This window comes from Camelus bactrianus, chromosome 1 (assembly GCF_048773025.1).
Source record: "Camelus bactrianus isolate YW-2024 breed Bactrian camel chromosome 1, ASM4877302v1, whole genome shotgun sequence".
NCBI lineage: Eukaryota > Metazoa > Chordata > Mammalia > Artiodactyla > Camelidae > Camelus > Camelus bactrianus.
In genome coordinates, this window is record NC_133539.1 from 68,841,743 (window position 1) to 68,857,562 (window position 15,820).

Below are 15,820 nucleotides of genomic sequence, written 5' to 3' on the forward strand. Positions count from 1 at the left end.
AAGCATGCGCTCTACCACTGAGCTATACCCCTCACCCTTCGCACTGGAATCTCATATACACAAAAGTGTCTTACTGAAATACAATTTTTCTCTCTAAAATCACCCTCATTTCTACCAAAGACAGTCAAATTAAGTCTAATTTCTTTGCAAAATACATCTAGTTCCAAAAAAATTTGATTATTTATTCAAGTATAGCAAGAATAGCAATTGATCAGAGAGGCTCATTTAAATCTGTTTTGCTGAAACTTTGTTTTTTGTTTTTGGTGGGGAAGGTAATTAGGTTTATTTATTATTTAGTTATTCTTAGAGGACGTACTGGGGGTTGAACCCAGGACTCCATGTGTGCTAAGCATGCAGTCTACCACTTGAGCTATACCCTCCCCACTGGAACTTTTCTTAAAAAACAAACAAACCAAAAAAACAGGTTGAACTTTAAAACCTATTGAGGCCAGGAAACCAAGTTAAGGACTTGCCATCAGATATATCCTGCAATATTAATAGATTTCGATGAATTCCTCTTTTCAAGTCCTGAGCTTCCTGTACCTGCCAGGAAGTGACTTCCCTTATTCACTTGGTTAGGCTGCTAGGAATTCTGTAAACAAAGGCAAGCCAGTATTTCCAAGGGATTTTATTGGCTTCATAAAGTCAGCCTTAGTTCCTTAAAGCTATCTGGTCATATCTGAGTCTATACACAGTCTCAAATCTGACATCTTAGTCAAAGCCTTGATAATATAGTCAGTGTTTCCAATAGTGTCCTCTTACAAGAACAGATTCTTATTGAACTTATGCAAATAAATATATGACTATGAAAGTAAGAATACTCATTGAGAGTTTCCAAATTCTGGGGGAACTGGGAAGGGAGAAAAAGATAAATGTGTCATCTTTGTTGGTAGCTTAAGATAAAAGGGGGAAAGTTTTCCTCAAATCTGGAAAAACTAAAACTTTTTTAAAAATTGGTGATGTTTCAAATAAAAAATCATAGCAATTGTAATCATCCTCATTGGTTTATTCTGTCCCACGTTATTAATTCTTATTCTGCTGGAATCCAGTTTGTCCCTTAGTTCTGGAAATCCCTACTCAGTTCAGTTTTATGACCTTGATATTATCAGAAATATGTGTTCTAGAGTACTTGTTTGAGTCCTTTCCATGAATCTCTCTGAAGATGACATGTATTTGCAAAAGCATCAAAGTAAAAGAGTAACTCTGTAAATGACCAAGGCTTTAAAATGGCCATGGCTAAAGATCTCATGAAACTTCATTATAATGCAGTTGACAAGGAAATTTTCTTATTTCTGTGACACTTCAAGGCAATAACCAGAATTAAAAGTGATAACATACCAGGACATATCAGATTGCATATAATTTCTGGAACACTTATATTAATAACAGCCACATAAATATAATCTAAGGAGGTTTAGTATCATTTATTTGGCAATGCTTCCTATGTAATCCAACATATCAAACAAACCTAATTAATTCAGCATCTCTCCTTGTAGAGGAGACATTCTTTTGAGACATTCCAGAGGCCCTCTGGGAAGTCCCAAAGTTAGTCTGAGGTCAAAAGACTACATTTAGATTTTAATTTTGGGAAATTTGTCAAAAATATCAACAGGTTTGGACTCGACTAAATAAGATTACAGATCATTATGAAACAATACTTAAATCATCTATTTGACAAAGTGATAAAGTATTTCAAAAGCAAATGCAGAAGGTTACATAGTTGTTAACAAAACTTTACTCTTAGCACTGAGAAGATTCAGTTATCAAAGATCTTATTGAGACTACATGAAGCACAGGAAATTATTTTGATAGAACATAGAACTTCTGTTTTTTAGCCAGATTACTTAATAGGTAAAGAAAAACTTTTCACAATCTCTTATCAGGAGCATACCAACAATCCAGTAAAACTTTGTCCTTTCAGTAGATTAAAAAAGAAATTCAAGATTTAGTTTTATTTTAAAAACCCTTTTAATAATTCAATTTTAGCCAACTTGATTAGACAAGATAAAATCCTTCTCTCTCTCTTTCTCTACTATATATATGTGTATATATACCCTTAATTTGTCCTCTGCTTCTCTATTTTCCTCATTTCATTCTAAAATAGCCAGTTTTACTTTAGGACAAATTTACTTTCTTTTCTGTTAACAAAAAAGCACCTCCATATCTCATACCTTTTCTTAGCCAAAATCACATCCTACTTTCCTTACGCACATAATTGTTCCCCTTATTATTTCTAATAGTTCATATATAGTTGACCCTTGAACAACATGGATTTGAACTGCATGAGTCCACTAACATGCAGATTTTTTCAATACATATGTACTACAGTACTACATGATCTGAGTTGGTAATTCCATTGGGCAGACCCCCTTCCCCCATTTCAGTATGTGGGTTTTTTTTTTTTTTTTCTGTTGAGCTGATCAGTTTTCCCAATGAGGAACTGTCCATTATCCGTGTATTTGAGGGGACGATGGGTAGGATATAATGCTGCCTTCTAAGTTTGGTAGCGGGCTAAGGGAGTGCATCTATTCAGTATGTAAACTTTCACTGTCTTTCTGATTGCTAGGTGGTACTCCCTCCCTTAACTATGCCTGAGTCCCTGAGCCCAGAGTCCCTTTGGGTCAATGTCTTCAGAGAATAAACCTCCACTGTTCATCCTGGAGTAAGTTAAGAGTAGTTACCAGGCTGCATAGGAGTGGGGAAAAGGAAATTTATATAGAGGCTTTCAACCAATCCTCCCACTTCAGGCTTCCTAATACCCACATTCAGAGCTACTTATTGCCTACAGTTTTTTAGTTTTTCTGAAATTGTACCACATCATTTGCCTTGCACCTCAGTTTTCCCTTGCCTAACTTCTATTCCAGATTTCTCTACTCTGCTAAGTCATTTCCCTATCACTAGTCCATCAGTTTTCTAGCTTCTAGCCATTCTCTTTGCCCTTGTGTATTGATGCCCTTTTCCCCCTTTTACATCACACAGTAGGATTGCAAGCGTGATCAGAAGGAAATGCATATGTTCAATCCACCATGTTTAATTAGAAGTTATTAACCTATTATAGAGATGGAGAAGCTGAGGCTCAGGGAAGGATGATGACTTACCCCAGGTCATATTACACAACCAAGCTAGAAATAAAATCTCTAGTCTCCAGGTGAATGTTCTTTGTGAAAGAACCAAAAAGGTATGAAAACAAGAGGAATGCACACATTTAGTAGCGTGCTTTGGGGATGTGGGAATATATAAAAGCAGAGTACTGATGAGAGTGGCCTGAGAGGAAATGAAAAGAGGTGGTTAGGAAAAAAGGAAAGGTTTTCATCCGTGGGTTTTCCTGCATCTTGTGTTTCACTGTCTTCAAATTCCTTCAAGATATTTATTATCTATAAGAACCTTTCTATGTGTTTACCACTCTTCTTTTTCAAGCCAGACTCCTCACTGTTTCTATCCTATACTCTATTATTTCCCAGAAATATATGGTGTTTTCAAAATATGATTCTACTCAGATTGCCCATAGTCTCAGATGTTTGCAATGACTCCCCATTACGTATGAGGTAAAATCCAAATCCCCTCATTATTTCAATAATTCAAATTCCTGAACTGTTTGAGGAGAAGGGTTTATAGGGGAACAGTGGATAAGGAATAACTTGACAGAAGAAGGGACAATAAGCACTGGTGACAAGGAGGAGACATTAAATATGACTGAGGTAAGCTTGGATGACTAGGGCAAATTAGAACAGGAAAGTCAGAGACGTTGATGAGCGTGGTTTTGAACGTGAGGATGTAGATACGGCGATATGAGAACCATGTGGAAATGTCTAGCAGACATATGGAAATAGGTAGTGAAAGGTGTAGCCATGTGTCACAAGATCTCAGGACTGGCAAGTTCTTACATGCTTCCCACTCCAGTGCTGGAAGGAGTGAAAGAATATGATAACTCCAAGGGTCACCAAACTACTTAAGCCCACCCAAATATCTCCATCCTAAACAGGTTTCCTTTGATTTGATGACTCTTTAGAAAATCTCTTTAGGATTGGGATATTTGGGTGGGTTTAAGTAGGAGAGGAAAAAGAATAAGAGGGGATAGGTATATTAATATTTCTAATCAATAAAACACTCTTTGTTGTTGTTAAAACTGAAGCATACCTAAAACATAATTGCCTGATATCTGCAGTGATATTGATAACTGTATTAGTTTCCTGTTGCTACTGTAACAAATTATCATAAATTCAGTGCCTTAAAGCAACACAAACTTACTATCTTATAGTTCTGGAGGTTAGAAATCTAAAATCAGTCTCACTGGGCTAACGTCATGTGTCAGCAGAGCTGGTTCCTTCTGAGGCTGTAGGGGAGAATCTATTTCTTTGCCTTTATGAGCTTCTAAATGCTGCCTGTATACCTTGACTCATGGCCTCTTCCTCTATCTTCAGAGCTCATCACTTCAATCTCTGATTGTATCCTTAAAATTTTTTTTCTGACTTTAACCCTCGTATAAGGACCCTTGTGATTACATTGGTCCATTTGGATAATCCAGGATAATCTCCTTGTTTCAAGATCCTTAAATTAATTACATCTGAAAAGTCCCTTTAGCCACGTAAAGTATTATATACTTTATATATTACAAACATATTACAGGTTCTGGAGATTAGGACATGGATATCTTTGGGGAACCATTATTCAGTCTACTACAATAACTTTCTGGTAACACTCAGAACCCTTAGTTCTTGTCAGCCTATGGTCTACATATATATTGATATCAATGAATGAGTGAATGAATGAGCCAAAACCTTCGAATGATTTAACAAATATTCATTATTGGGTCCATTATCTGATAGGTCATGTTTCGAACTATCTGCAAAGGAGGTCCAGAAACCAGTGCTTATTCTATAAACTTGATCCTGCATTGGTCTCAGAGCAAATTCTCTGTCAATATTAAAATGGCAGCCAATTCACTGATTACTATGGAATTAAGACAAGAGAAGAGAAGTCTTTTCATTTTTGGTTTCATCATAACGTTTCTTTGTTATAAGTATCTGGATACAAGAAAGGTAAACAGAGCAACAACACAGACATAGCCCAATCTGAACAACTGCTCTTGGCCAAGGGAATCATTTGGTAGCCTTGAGGGAGAGACTCTGCAAATGCTGTCTGAAGCAGCCCCTCTGGGTGAGCACCCCTCCTGCCTGCCCCAGGCAGCTTGGGTTCCGCTGTAGGTCCCAGGCCCACATTTGTGGCCTGCCTTCAGTGTCTGCTGTGAGTTTGACCCTGGTGTTGGGGTGCCTGCCCTCCCTGTAGCCTGAGTGCCTGATGCTGCTGTGGCCTTTGGGATTGCCCCCTGTGTGGGCTGTGAGTTTGACCCTGGTGTTGGGGTGCCTGCCCTCCCTGTAGCCTGAGTGCCTGATGCTGCTGTGGCCTTTGGGATTGCCCCCTGTGTGGGCTGTGAGTTTGACCCTGGTGTTGGGGTGCCTGCCCTCCCTGTAGCCTGACTGCCTAACCCTGCTGTGGCCTTTGGGATTGCCCCCTGTGTGGGCTGTGAGTTTGACCCTGGTGTTGGGGTGCCTGCCCTCCCTGTAACCTGAGTGCCTGACGCTGCTGTGGCCTTTGGGATTGCCCCCTGTGTGTGCTGTGGGTTTGACCCTGGTGTTGGGGTGCCTGCCCTCCCTGTAACCTGAGTGCCTGACGCTGCTGTGGCCTTTGGGATTGCCCCCTGTGTGTGCTGTGGGTTTGACCCTGGTGTTGGGGTGCCTGCCTTCCCTGTAGCCTGAGTGTCTGATCCTGATGTGGCCCTTGGGATTGTCCCCTTCGTGGGCTGTGGGTGTGTCACCCTTGTGGCCTGAAGACCTGCCCCTTGTGTGGCTTGTTCCTCCTGTGCCGACTGTTGGCTTTTCATCCTTACAGCCTGAGAATATGTCTTCCATGGGGCCTTTGGTCCTGTCCCCAGTGTGGACTGTGAATGTCCCCACCCTGCAGGTAGTGGGCCTCCTTCTTGTATGGGCTGTGGGTCTGTCCACTCTGAGGGAAGTAATCTTGCTACTCGAATGGACTGGGGGCCTGTTCCCCGTGTGGCTTGCCGGTCTGCCCCTGGTGTGAGCAGTTGGCCTGTGTCCCCTTTGGGCTGAGGATCTGCCCCAGGCACTTGGGTCCTTGCAGCAGCATGGCTAGGCCTTGAGCCCTTATGAGCACAGGAATACCCACTCCCCTGAGTCTCCTTTGCCTCTGCTGACTGGTTCCTGGGTAGGTTTTGGCCACACACATCACCAATGCAATCAGAGGAACTCCTAATCTCCATGTGGGATAGAGGGGATTTGGATGGCTCTGTCATGCAGTTTTGTAAGTTCTTCATACAGAAGCCCAGGGTGCATGCCTCACAATTGGCTGTGTCATGGGACCCATCCAAAGGCACCTCCAGTTTCACTGGTATCTCTGAAACCTTGACGCCATTTCTGTAGAATTTTTCTAGAATATGCTGTACCAGGTTGTTCAGAATCCTCTGGGTGCTATCCAGGGAGAACTCAGGCTTCTCAAATTGAGACCGGGAACACTTCCGGCACCTCTGAGCAAAAGTCCTCATAAGCACCTGCCCCTGGGACTTCCGGGGCTCCAATTTCATGTGACATAGAATCTGCACTTGGGCAGAAGCCCACCTTCGTTGGCATGAGGAACACTGGAACCTGCAAACAGAAGGAAGAAGATTATTGTTCCCTCAACTGATTGTTGACCTGAGGGAAATGGGCCAGGCTTCAGTCTCTAAGAACCCTTTCAATTTGAGAAAGTGCATGTGATAATTGACAATTGGACAAGAATGAGAGGGATTGCATTTCTAATCAAGCTTTTTCCTGTGACCCACTGAACTTCCACCCATATGTGGCCCCATGTCTACTTCTTTGCCAGTAAAACATCTCTGCATGTCTTAGAGAGAAAAACATTTCTGTCATTTTTCCAGTGAAATTTGGTCTTCACAAGGTCATAGAAAACTCTTATAAAGTACCCATTTTGAGGCAAGCACTGCACTTGGTGCTTTACAGTGTTGCCCCATTTCATCTTTAAAGCACCCCCTGAGGTTGGCATTATTGAGCCCAATATCCACATAAGGAAACTGAGTCATAAATGATATACAACTTGCCTAAGGACACACAAAGTAAGTAGAGCCATATTTCCAATCCCAAAGCCATTTGAAACCAACCTGGTTTTATCTACCTACTATAGCACATAACCTCTATTGAAGAACATGGCTAGTTTTGCACCTGACTTGGGACCTGAAGCCATAAACCCAAGTCCATAGTTTACATCAGGAGGAACTTTGGGAAAAGCACTTCCCTTCTCTAAGCCTCAATTTTTACATCCATAAAAAGAAAAATATTCAAGTGTTATACTGTCCACATTAAATGAGATATTATAAGTGAAAACATTTTGTAAACTACAAAGTGCTTTTCAAAAGCTGGTCAATAGTTTTCTAAAACTTTGCTGGTAGGTTGCTTTTTCTTCATTTCAGAATGACTGTCAGGTCAATTTATCTGAACAAGAGAAGCACCTTCCCATTTTGGGGAGTGCATAACTGATAAAAGATATCATGAGTCCCTCAAAGAGCGCTGGCTGGTGCGGAGAGAGACTCTTACCCAGTTCACTGGGTTCCAGGCATAACAAAATGACTGCTATGCAGGCTCTGGTGAATGGCTTGAAAACTGTGTTCTGCAGGACCCCAGGAGACTTCATGTAAACAATGGGTTCCACAGCAAAAACAATTATATATAAATATATATTTTCTATGATATGTAATATATGAATATATGTTATTTATAAATGTACTATATGGAGAAAAGACAGCCTCTTCAGCAAGTGGTGTTGGGATAACTGGTCAGCTACATGTAACTCAATGAAGTTAGATCCCTCCCTCACACCACACACAAAAATAAACTCAAAATGGCTTATAGAGTTAAATATAAGACACTAAAAACCTCCTAGAAGAAAACATAGGCAAAACATTCTCTGACAGAAATCTTAGCAATGTTCTCCTAGGACAGTCTATCAAGGCAATAGAAATAAAAGCAAAAAAACCCAAATGGGACCTAATTAAACTTACAAGCTTTTGCACAGCAAAGCAAGCTATAAATAAAATGAAAACCAACCTACAGAATGGGAGAAAATGTTTGCAAATGAGGCAACTGACAAGGGCTTAATTTCCAGAACATACAAACAGATCATACAACTCAATAACAAGTAAGTAAATAAATAAATAACCCAATCAAAAAATGGGCAGAAGATCTAAACAAACATTTCTCCAATGAAGACATACAAATGCCCAATAGGTATGTGAAAAAACAGTCAATATCATTAATTATCAGAGAAATGGGAATCAAAATTACCATGAGGTATCACCTCACATCAGCCAGAGTGGCCATCATTAGAAAGTCCACAAACAATAAATGCTGGAGAGGGTGTGGAGAAAAGGGAACCCTTCTACACCGTTGGGAATGTAGTTTGGTGCAGCCATTATGGAAAATAGTATGGAGATTCCTTTAAAAACTAAAAATAGACTTACCATATGATCATCAATCCTACTCCTAGACATATATCTCGAGGAAACTCTAATTTGAAAAAATACATGCACCCCAGTGTTCATAGCAGCACTGTTTACAATAGCCAAGACTTGGAAGCAACCTAAATGTCCATTGACAGATGACTTGATAAAGAAGTTGTGGTATATATACATGTGTATACACACACACACACACACACACACACACATACAATGGAATACTATTCAGCCATAAAAAGAATAAAATAATGCCATTTACAGCAACATGGATAGACCTTGGAGATTGTCATACTAAGTGAAGTAAGCCAGAAAGATAAAGAAAAATACCATATGATATTACTTATATATGGAATCTAAAAAAAAATGATACAAATGAACTCGTCTACAAAACAGAAACAGACTCACAGACATAGAAGACAAACTTATGGTTACCAGAGGGGAATGGGGAGTAGAGGGATAAATTGGGTGTTTGGGATTTGCAGATACTAACTACTATATATAAAATAGATGAACAACAAGGTCCTGCTGTATAGCACAGGGAACTATATTCAATACCTTGTAATGGCCTATAGTGAAAAAGAATTGAAAATGAATATATATATATGTGTACACACACACACACACACACACACACACACGAATCACTATGCTGTGTACCAGAAATTAACACAACCTTGTAAACTGACCATACTTCAATTTAAAAAAAAGAAAAACATTTTTAATAGCTACTAAAAATAAATGAACAAATGTATTATAAATAAATGACAGAGATCATACATATATATATATAGAGAGAGAGAGAGAGAGAGAGAGAGAGAGAGAGATTGAATTAACTTATGGGACTGGAGAAGGAACACTTACTCTGCCTAGGGAGATCAGGACACTTGAGTTGGTCCTTGAGGGATGCGTAGGGAGGGAGGGAGGGAGATAAGGGCCTGCTGAACAGGCAGAACTTCATGGACAAGGGTACAGAAGTCTAAAAATGTATGGCATGGCTAATAATCCATAATGAATGGAACAGAGGGAGGCAGGTAACAGGTGAAGTGGAAAGTGAAGGTCCCTTTGTGCCATATAAAAAGAGAAGACTTGATTGTCCAGATGAGCAGTTCTCACCTTCCTGATATTGGCAAGGAAGCTGGCTCCTGCAGCTGGAGGCTTACTGGAAGTTAAAGAGGAAGATAGTCAATAAGGAAGGGGCACTACTTAGGGACTCCAAGAACTAGGTTTTAATTTCTTTCTTATAGCATCATTCCCTCCTGTTATCCTCAGGTCTTTGGTAAAGTGATGTTCAAAGCCATTGCTTGGCCTTAGTCAATTCTTGAGGCTTTAAAGGAAGGTCCCAGTCCTAGGCTGGTACTGAACAGGACTAGGGCTCAGAGGGCTGTGGCAGCCTGGGGAAGCCAGCAGGACTGATGAGGGAGACAGCAGAAGTCTGTAGATAGAGGCAGTCTGCAACAAGTGAGGTGGTGAGAGAACAGGAGAACAGATTCATGGCATTCCCTAGGATTTCCAGAAATATTTAGGGAGGAAACCTAAAAAAGAAGAAACTTCCTGCTGTTAAGAAAAATGGAAGGTTAGAATCTTACCTTTTCCATCCTAAAGAAGTGTGATTACAAAAGGATGAAGAGCCTGGTGACACTTATTCTTTTAACAAGCTCTGAAAAGAACTGATCAATGCTCAGCTGAGCCTCTTGGCCCAGAAAGGCCCATGGCGGACAGACTCTCACCTACCTGCCAAATCCTCTCTGCCGATATTGCTTCCACCCTGGGGCGATACAGTCTGGCTTCAGGTTCCCATCCAACTTCAGGGTCCATCTGGCCCAGGGTTTCTCCTGCCAGATCAGTTCTTGAAATATCTGCTCCCACGTCCTGACATCCAAAGCCATTGTCTTGCTCTGAGGCTTGGAGTCCATGTTTATTGAGTAACTTTCAGTTTCCAGCAAGAGGCAAAAACAGTTTCGGTTTCCTAGCTTACACACGTTAGCTGCTGTTTTGACTTTCATTTCAGACTGAGTACACAGAGCAAACCTTCGTTCCAAAGACAGAGGGCAGCAGGGATTTGCTAATTTGTGAGCAGGCTTTACTAAGGGACGTATGAGTACAAAACTCTGGTCTGGATTCTGGGGCACCTATAAGTTAGCTTTTATTTTATTTTTCTTATATTTTTACACTGGGCAAAGCACTATGCTTGGCACTGGGACAGGTAACATCGACTAAGTAAAGCAGTTTCTACCCTCAGAGAAGCTCATGTTCTCATATAGCCACTGGAGGGTGGATGTAGGGGAGCATGTGTCCCACACTCCTTTTATGCACCTGATGTCCTCACCACAGTCCTCTGAGGGGGATTATTCCTGGTATTTTTCAGGTGAGTGGCACAGAGAGCTGGGGTACCTTGTTCAAAGCTGATAAGCAGTATAAGTGAGACTTGAACCTAGTCCTCTGTGACTCTAAAACCTGCGACATCTCCAACCACCTCCCTCCCCGAGGAGAAGCTCAGGACGGAGTTTTGGGTTTTATGTTGGCACTCTGGAGTCCGTGGGAGGAACCATCTTGAAACCCTGACCTAGTGATTTGTTCTGGTCAGATTTCCTAAGTTGTGAGGCAGGACACTAAGCCATATGAAAGGACTATTTCACTCCACCTTTCACTGTGTAAATTATGCAGAGCAGTATACAAGCAGGTGTGGAGGCCACCTTTGGAAGGCAGGATAGAGAGAGTTCCCATTCCTGGGACGAGGAGTTGGGACGAGATGACCTTAAAAGCCACTTCTAACTCAAAGAGTCAGAGATTCTAGAAAGTAAGCTCTGTCCCTCTAGGGTTTAAATTCAAGACAAGCAGGACACTTATGTGATAAGGATTGAGGGGGTGGGACTGAAAGAGGAGGTGGAGGCCCTGTTTATGGCAATAATCCACTTGATAATTTATTTCAATAATTCCTCTAGCTTGGGAGTGGATGAGGATGGAGGGATTGGCTTAGTTAAAGGAGAGAAACAAGAAATGTGGTCCTTATGGAGCAATAATTTTACTCACATTTTAAACATCTCTTTAACTTGTTAGCATAAACACTGTAGATATACACAGAACAGATGCAAAAAAATTTTATGGTGATTGATCTGGGGAACACTGAGGCTGGATGATTCCTAACCTAAATCCATTTCTCCTACCTCAGAGCTTCAGAGAATGGAGAAGAGACTTCTGGACTAGGAGTCCCTGCTGTGTTGGTGATGCCATACAAATATCACCTCCTGGACCCTGGGATGACCTGCCCAATAAGTGGCAGAGCCAGGACTCAGATTTCTCTGATGCCACACTAATTCTCATGAAAGGATGGGCATATCTAAAGAAAGAATGGGTTGCAATAGTAGAAGAACAGATAGAAGGCACGGGGAGCTGTTTTGGGGCATCTGAGTGGGGGTCTTCGTGCTGCTCCACTAAGGACTGTGCTCACTGAGCTGAGGCCCCTGGGCATGTGCTAGTTAGGACAACTTCTCAGCAAAAGGTCAGCCCGGAGAGGGAGGGAGGTGTTGAACTCACATCATCCTAGAATGTAATGGAAGGAGCTGGTTCTCCTCCTCATTACTGACCCCACTGCACATTACAGATAGTCACAAACACAACAGGGAACAAGTGAAGTTAAGGAAAAGCAGAATTGGACAGCCGCATTAAAAAGATTCATTAACACATTTATCAAATATGTATAACCTGCTAGTCCTTATTCTCAGGCAGGATGCAACCCAGCAGGAAGAGCCAAGTATATAAAAGAGCATCTAGTTTTCCTTCGCCATGTCTCATTTTTCTCAACTTATCGTTTTGGTTAAGAGCATAGATCTGGAGCCAGCGGGCCTGGATTGAATCCTAGTTTCACTGTTTACACCTTGGTGGCCTTGGACAAGTCCCTTTAACTTCTCTGTGCCTCAGGTTCTCCATCAAAAAAGTAAGGATAATTACATTATCTACTTTGCCAGTCTGTTGTGAGGATTCAATGAGCTTGAAAATAGTTATTGGCACTTAGTAAGCAAATAAAAGTGTTTGCTGTTTTTCTGCTGTTGCTATGTTGCATGTTTCTTTGTAAGTTTCCATACAGTCTTTCTTAAACATATTGGGGATACAACAAAATAAAATTAAATATAAGTAATTGTATATAATTTATTTTAAAAATTATGATACATATATGTGTATATAAATATTAATTTATATATATATGTAATAGTACAAGGTGAAAAAACTACAAATAAGCACGTATATAAGGACTCCGAGAGCACAGTAGTCACTTAGGAATCCAGACGGACCGCTAAATATTCCTATCACGCCTTGTTATCTGTCCCCAAGCCACTCTGTTCTGTGCACCTCCCTGGCGAGGCCAGCGCTCCCCTAGGACTCACATCCAGCGCCTGTCTGGACAGTCCGCTCCTCTGTAGAAGGTGAAGTAAGACGTGAAAGGAGCAGGCAGTCCACAGCAGCTGCCGCTCAGGCCCAGCGCTAGGCCTCCTGAGAACACCACTCCAGACAGCAAAAATCACACTCAAAGGACAATAAAATAAACCTTTTAGAAAGAACCAGAAGAAATATGTAAAATCAAAAGAACTAAAACAAAAACTCACAAGTTTTCAAAGGAGCAATTTTTTTCACAGTTTCTGTGAAAACCTGTTTAGTGTCAGGCCTCTCACAGTTCATCTGGGAGGCTGGGGTCTGCCATGATAGACAACCATTTGGATATTTGGGGATAGAAAGACCTTCTGTGAGCTTGAAGAAAGCTGGGCCTCAGAGAGGAAGGCGGCCAATCCCAGGCTGCCCAGTCTACAAACAGAGCCTCCACTCCCGTTCCTGACAGCCACCTTCTCTTTTTTACATAGGTGGTTTTAAAACCAGAGCCAGAGCTATCTGGGCTCTGATCCAAGGCTGTGGTGAAGACGTGATAAAGCAGAGTCTTTAGGCAACCCTCTCCACCCACCGCAGGCCAAGCCAGGAAACCAGCAGGTGGAAGCTACACCTGTTCCTTGGCTTTTCTTTCGTCCCTGATTCACTTTACCCAGTTCCTCACTCCTGCCCCCAGGGATGTCCTGCATATTAACAACCTGCACCAAGTTTTTGTCTCAGGCTGTGCTTCTAGAAGAACTCCAGCCAAGACAAAGAGCAACTGAATTTTTCTTCACTTCCTGCCCATGTGTAAAAAAGCATCTTCCTGTTTGACATGGATGGAGCCTAGAGGTCATCACTCCCTCACAACAAGAAAAAAGCCAAACAAACTCAAAATCAACAACTAGCTTAGATTCCTGGGAGAATTAGGGTCACAGGGGAAACTGCTGCCCTGACAACTGGAAGGACAGATGCGGAAGAGAGAGGATCCAGCTTACCATAGTCAAATACTCTGGTGCAGAAGCCGCTGGGGGAACCAGTACCAGCAGGAACACTTTATACTGTCATTGGCCACTTGCTGGAAGGTCAGTGGACAGCCTGAGAGTTTAAAAATCCAGGGGGTTCATTCTTGGGGGGGGGTTCCCACCCTTTCATGAAAAACTCAGGAAAAACTCACTGCGAACATGGGGAAAAATCTTCCTGTGCTTCTGGCAGAAGGAAGAGAAAAATAACCATTTTTTAAAACACCCAGAACTCTCCGTTCTTAAAGTCTACCTTTAAGGAAACGATTTCACTGGAGCATGACACATTTGGGTTTTACAAAAGCCTAACTGACCCAGGGGAAGGGAGATAACCAAGGCTAGTCTCTTCTGGCCTTCAACGTGGAGGATGGGAATGACCCCACTCCTTCCCGTGTATGATTTCTTCTCTGCCCAGTAATGAGGACAAAGCCCACCAAACCTGAAGTAACGAGAGTGCAAAGTTGGGCATATGCTCAAGGGGGCAGGTCTACCCTTGTCCTGCTTTCTGGGAGAGGAACCAGGTCCCACACAGGTCAAACTAATTCTCTACTCATAACATCTGGAGGAGAAATAAAGAATTCAGCCATCAAGATTTCTAAATATACAACTAGAATCATTAAACCACCAAGCCATGGAAAACATTTGAAAGGCCCTCTAAGTCCCATTCTTTACTTGCTTGCTTTGTAATGGTTAGCATTTGAATTAGTAAAATTTGGATACTATTTCTAGAGTGACTCAGGGAGAAAAGCATTAGACTTAAAACTAGAGGACGAGGGTATCTGTTCCCCGTACCACACTGAGTTATCTAAGCTCTTTGAACCTTAATGTCCTCATCCATCGAACTGAAATAATAATATTAGATCCCATCCCATTAGATTTAATGATATATGTACTGATATGATATAGACATGAACCATAACTACAAAATATCAGATAGGATTATTTCAAGAAAGAATATGTAGAGGCTTGAAACAGTAGCACTTGGGTGGAATAGAGCACTTAAACTGATCATTTAACTGGTAAAGTAGAGATAAAGACCCACATATGGAAAGGAGAGAGAGATTTAAGACCTAGAACCCACTGTCTGTGTCTGTATGTTGTGAAGAGGGAAAGCAGAAAGTAAAATAAATAACTAAATTTTAGGGCTCTTTATCTCTGAGTTACATTAATCCCCATATCTGTGTTGTCCCTACAATAGCCCAGTGGCTTATGACTCTTAAGGGATGTTTCAGAACAGATGCCTCTAAGGGAGCTTTGTAAAATACAGATGTCCAGTCTCTCCTCCAGAAATTCTGATTCCGCATGTCTAGGGTTGGGGAGGCCATGTATTTTTTGAAAGCTCCGAGAATGATACCAAAATACTCTCCTGCGTAAAAATCACTATAAATTAAAAATCTGAGGCTGAGGAAGCTTGAGCAAATTGCTAAGATACAACATTTGAGTGGCAGAGATAGGTTGTGAATCCAGGTTCTTTAAATCCCACTTGTGTGTTTTTCTCCGTCATGCAGTTCTGGAAGGCAAGGTCAGCCTTCATTAGTCTAGTCATTATGGCTGAGTTGAGCTGGCACCAGAAAGCAGCTTGCTCTCTGATGGATGGAGGCCAGGAGACAGCCACAGTCATAATGTACGAATTTAATTACCAGCAGTGCACACTGAAATCCATGGAGGAGAGCAATGAGAAATGAAGGCAGATTATCCAGGGCCACGACACTGCAAAGCTGGGAGACGCTGCACAGCCTGCTGCTGCTCATACCAACAAGCTGAACTTGGCTCTTTACCTCTGTAGCTTCAGTGTAGCCATAAGGGTGCAGCTCAGGCCTCGGTGAGATTGCCTGGGCCCCCTCTGACATCAATGAGAATTTTAAACCTGTGCAAAGAGCAGCCATGACCCCAAGCCAGTAGCAGGAAACAGCCT

The 15,820-nt window shown here is 41.7% G+C and overlaps 1 protein-coding gene across 1 annotated transcript; it reads right to left on the reverse strand.

Moving 5' to 3' along the window:
* Positions 1 to 1,409: 1,409 nt before the first annotated feature.
* Positions 1,410 to 10,486, reverse strand: RTP4 (receptor transporter protein 4). The gene is made up of 2 exons (XM_010959228.3): positions 10,259 to 10,486; positions 1,410 to 6,662 (listed from the first exon to the last, which is right to left on the reverse strand). The coding sequence occupies exons 1-2, from the start codon at positions 10,438 to 10,440 to the stop codon at positions 5,015 to 5,017; spliced, it is 1,830 nt and encodes a 609-aa protein (XP_010957530.2). The 5' UTR covers positions 10,441 to 10,486; the 3' UTR covers positions 1,410 to 5,014.
* Between the last annotated feature and the right edge of the window lie 5,334 nt (positions 10,487 to 15,820).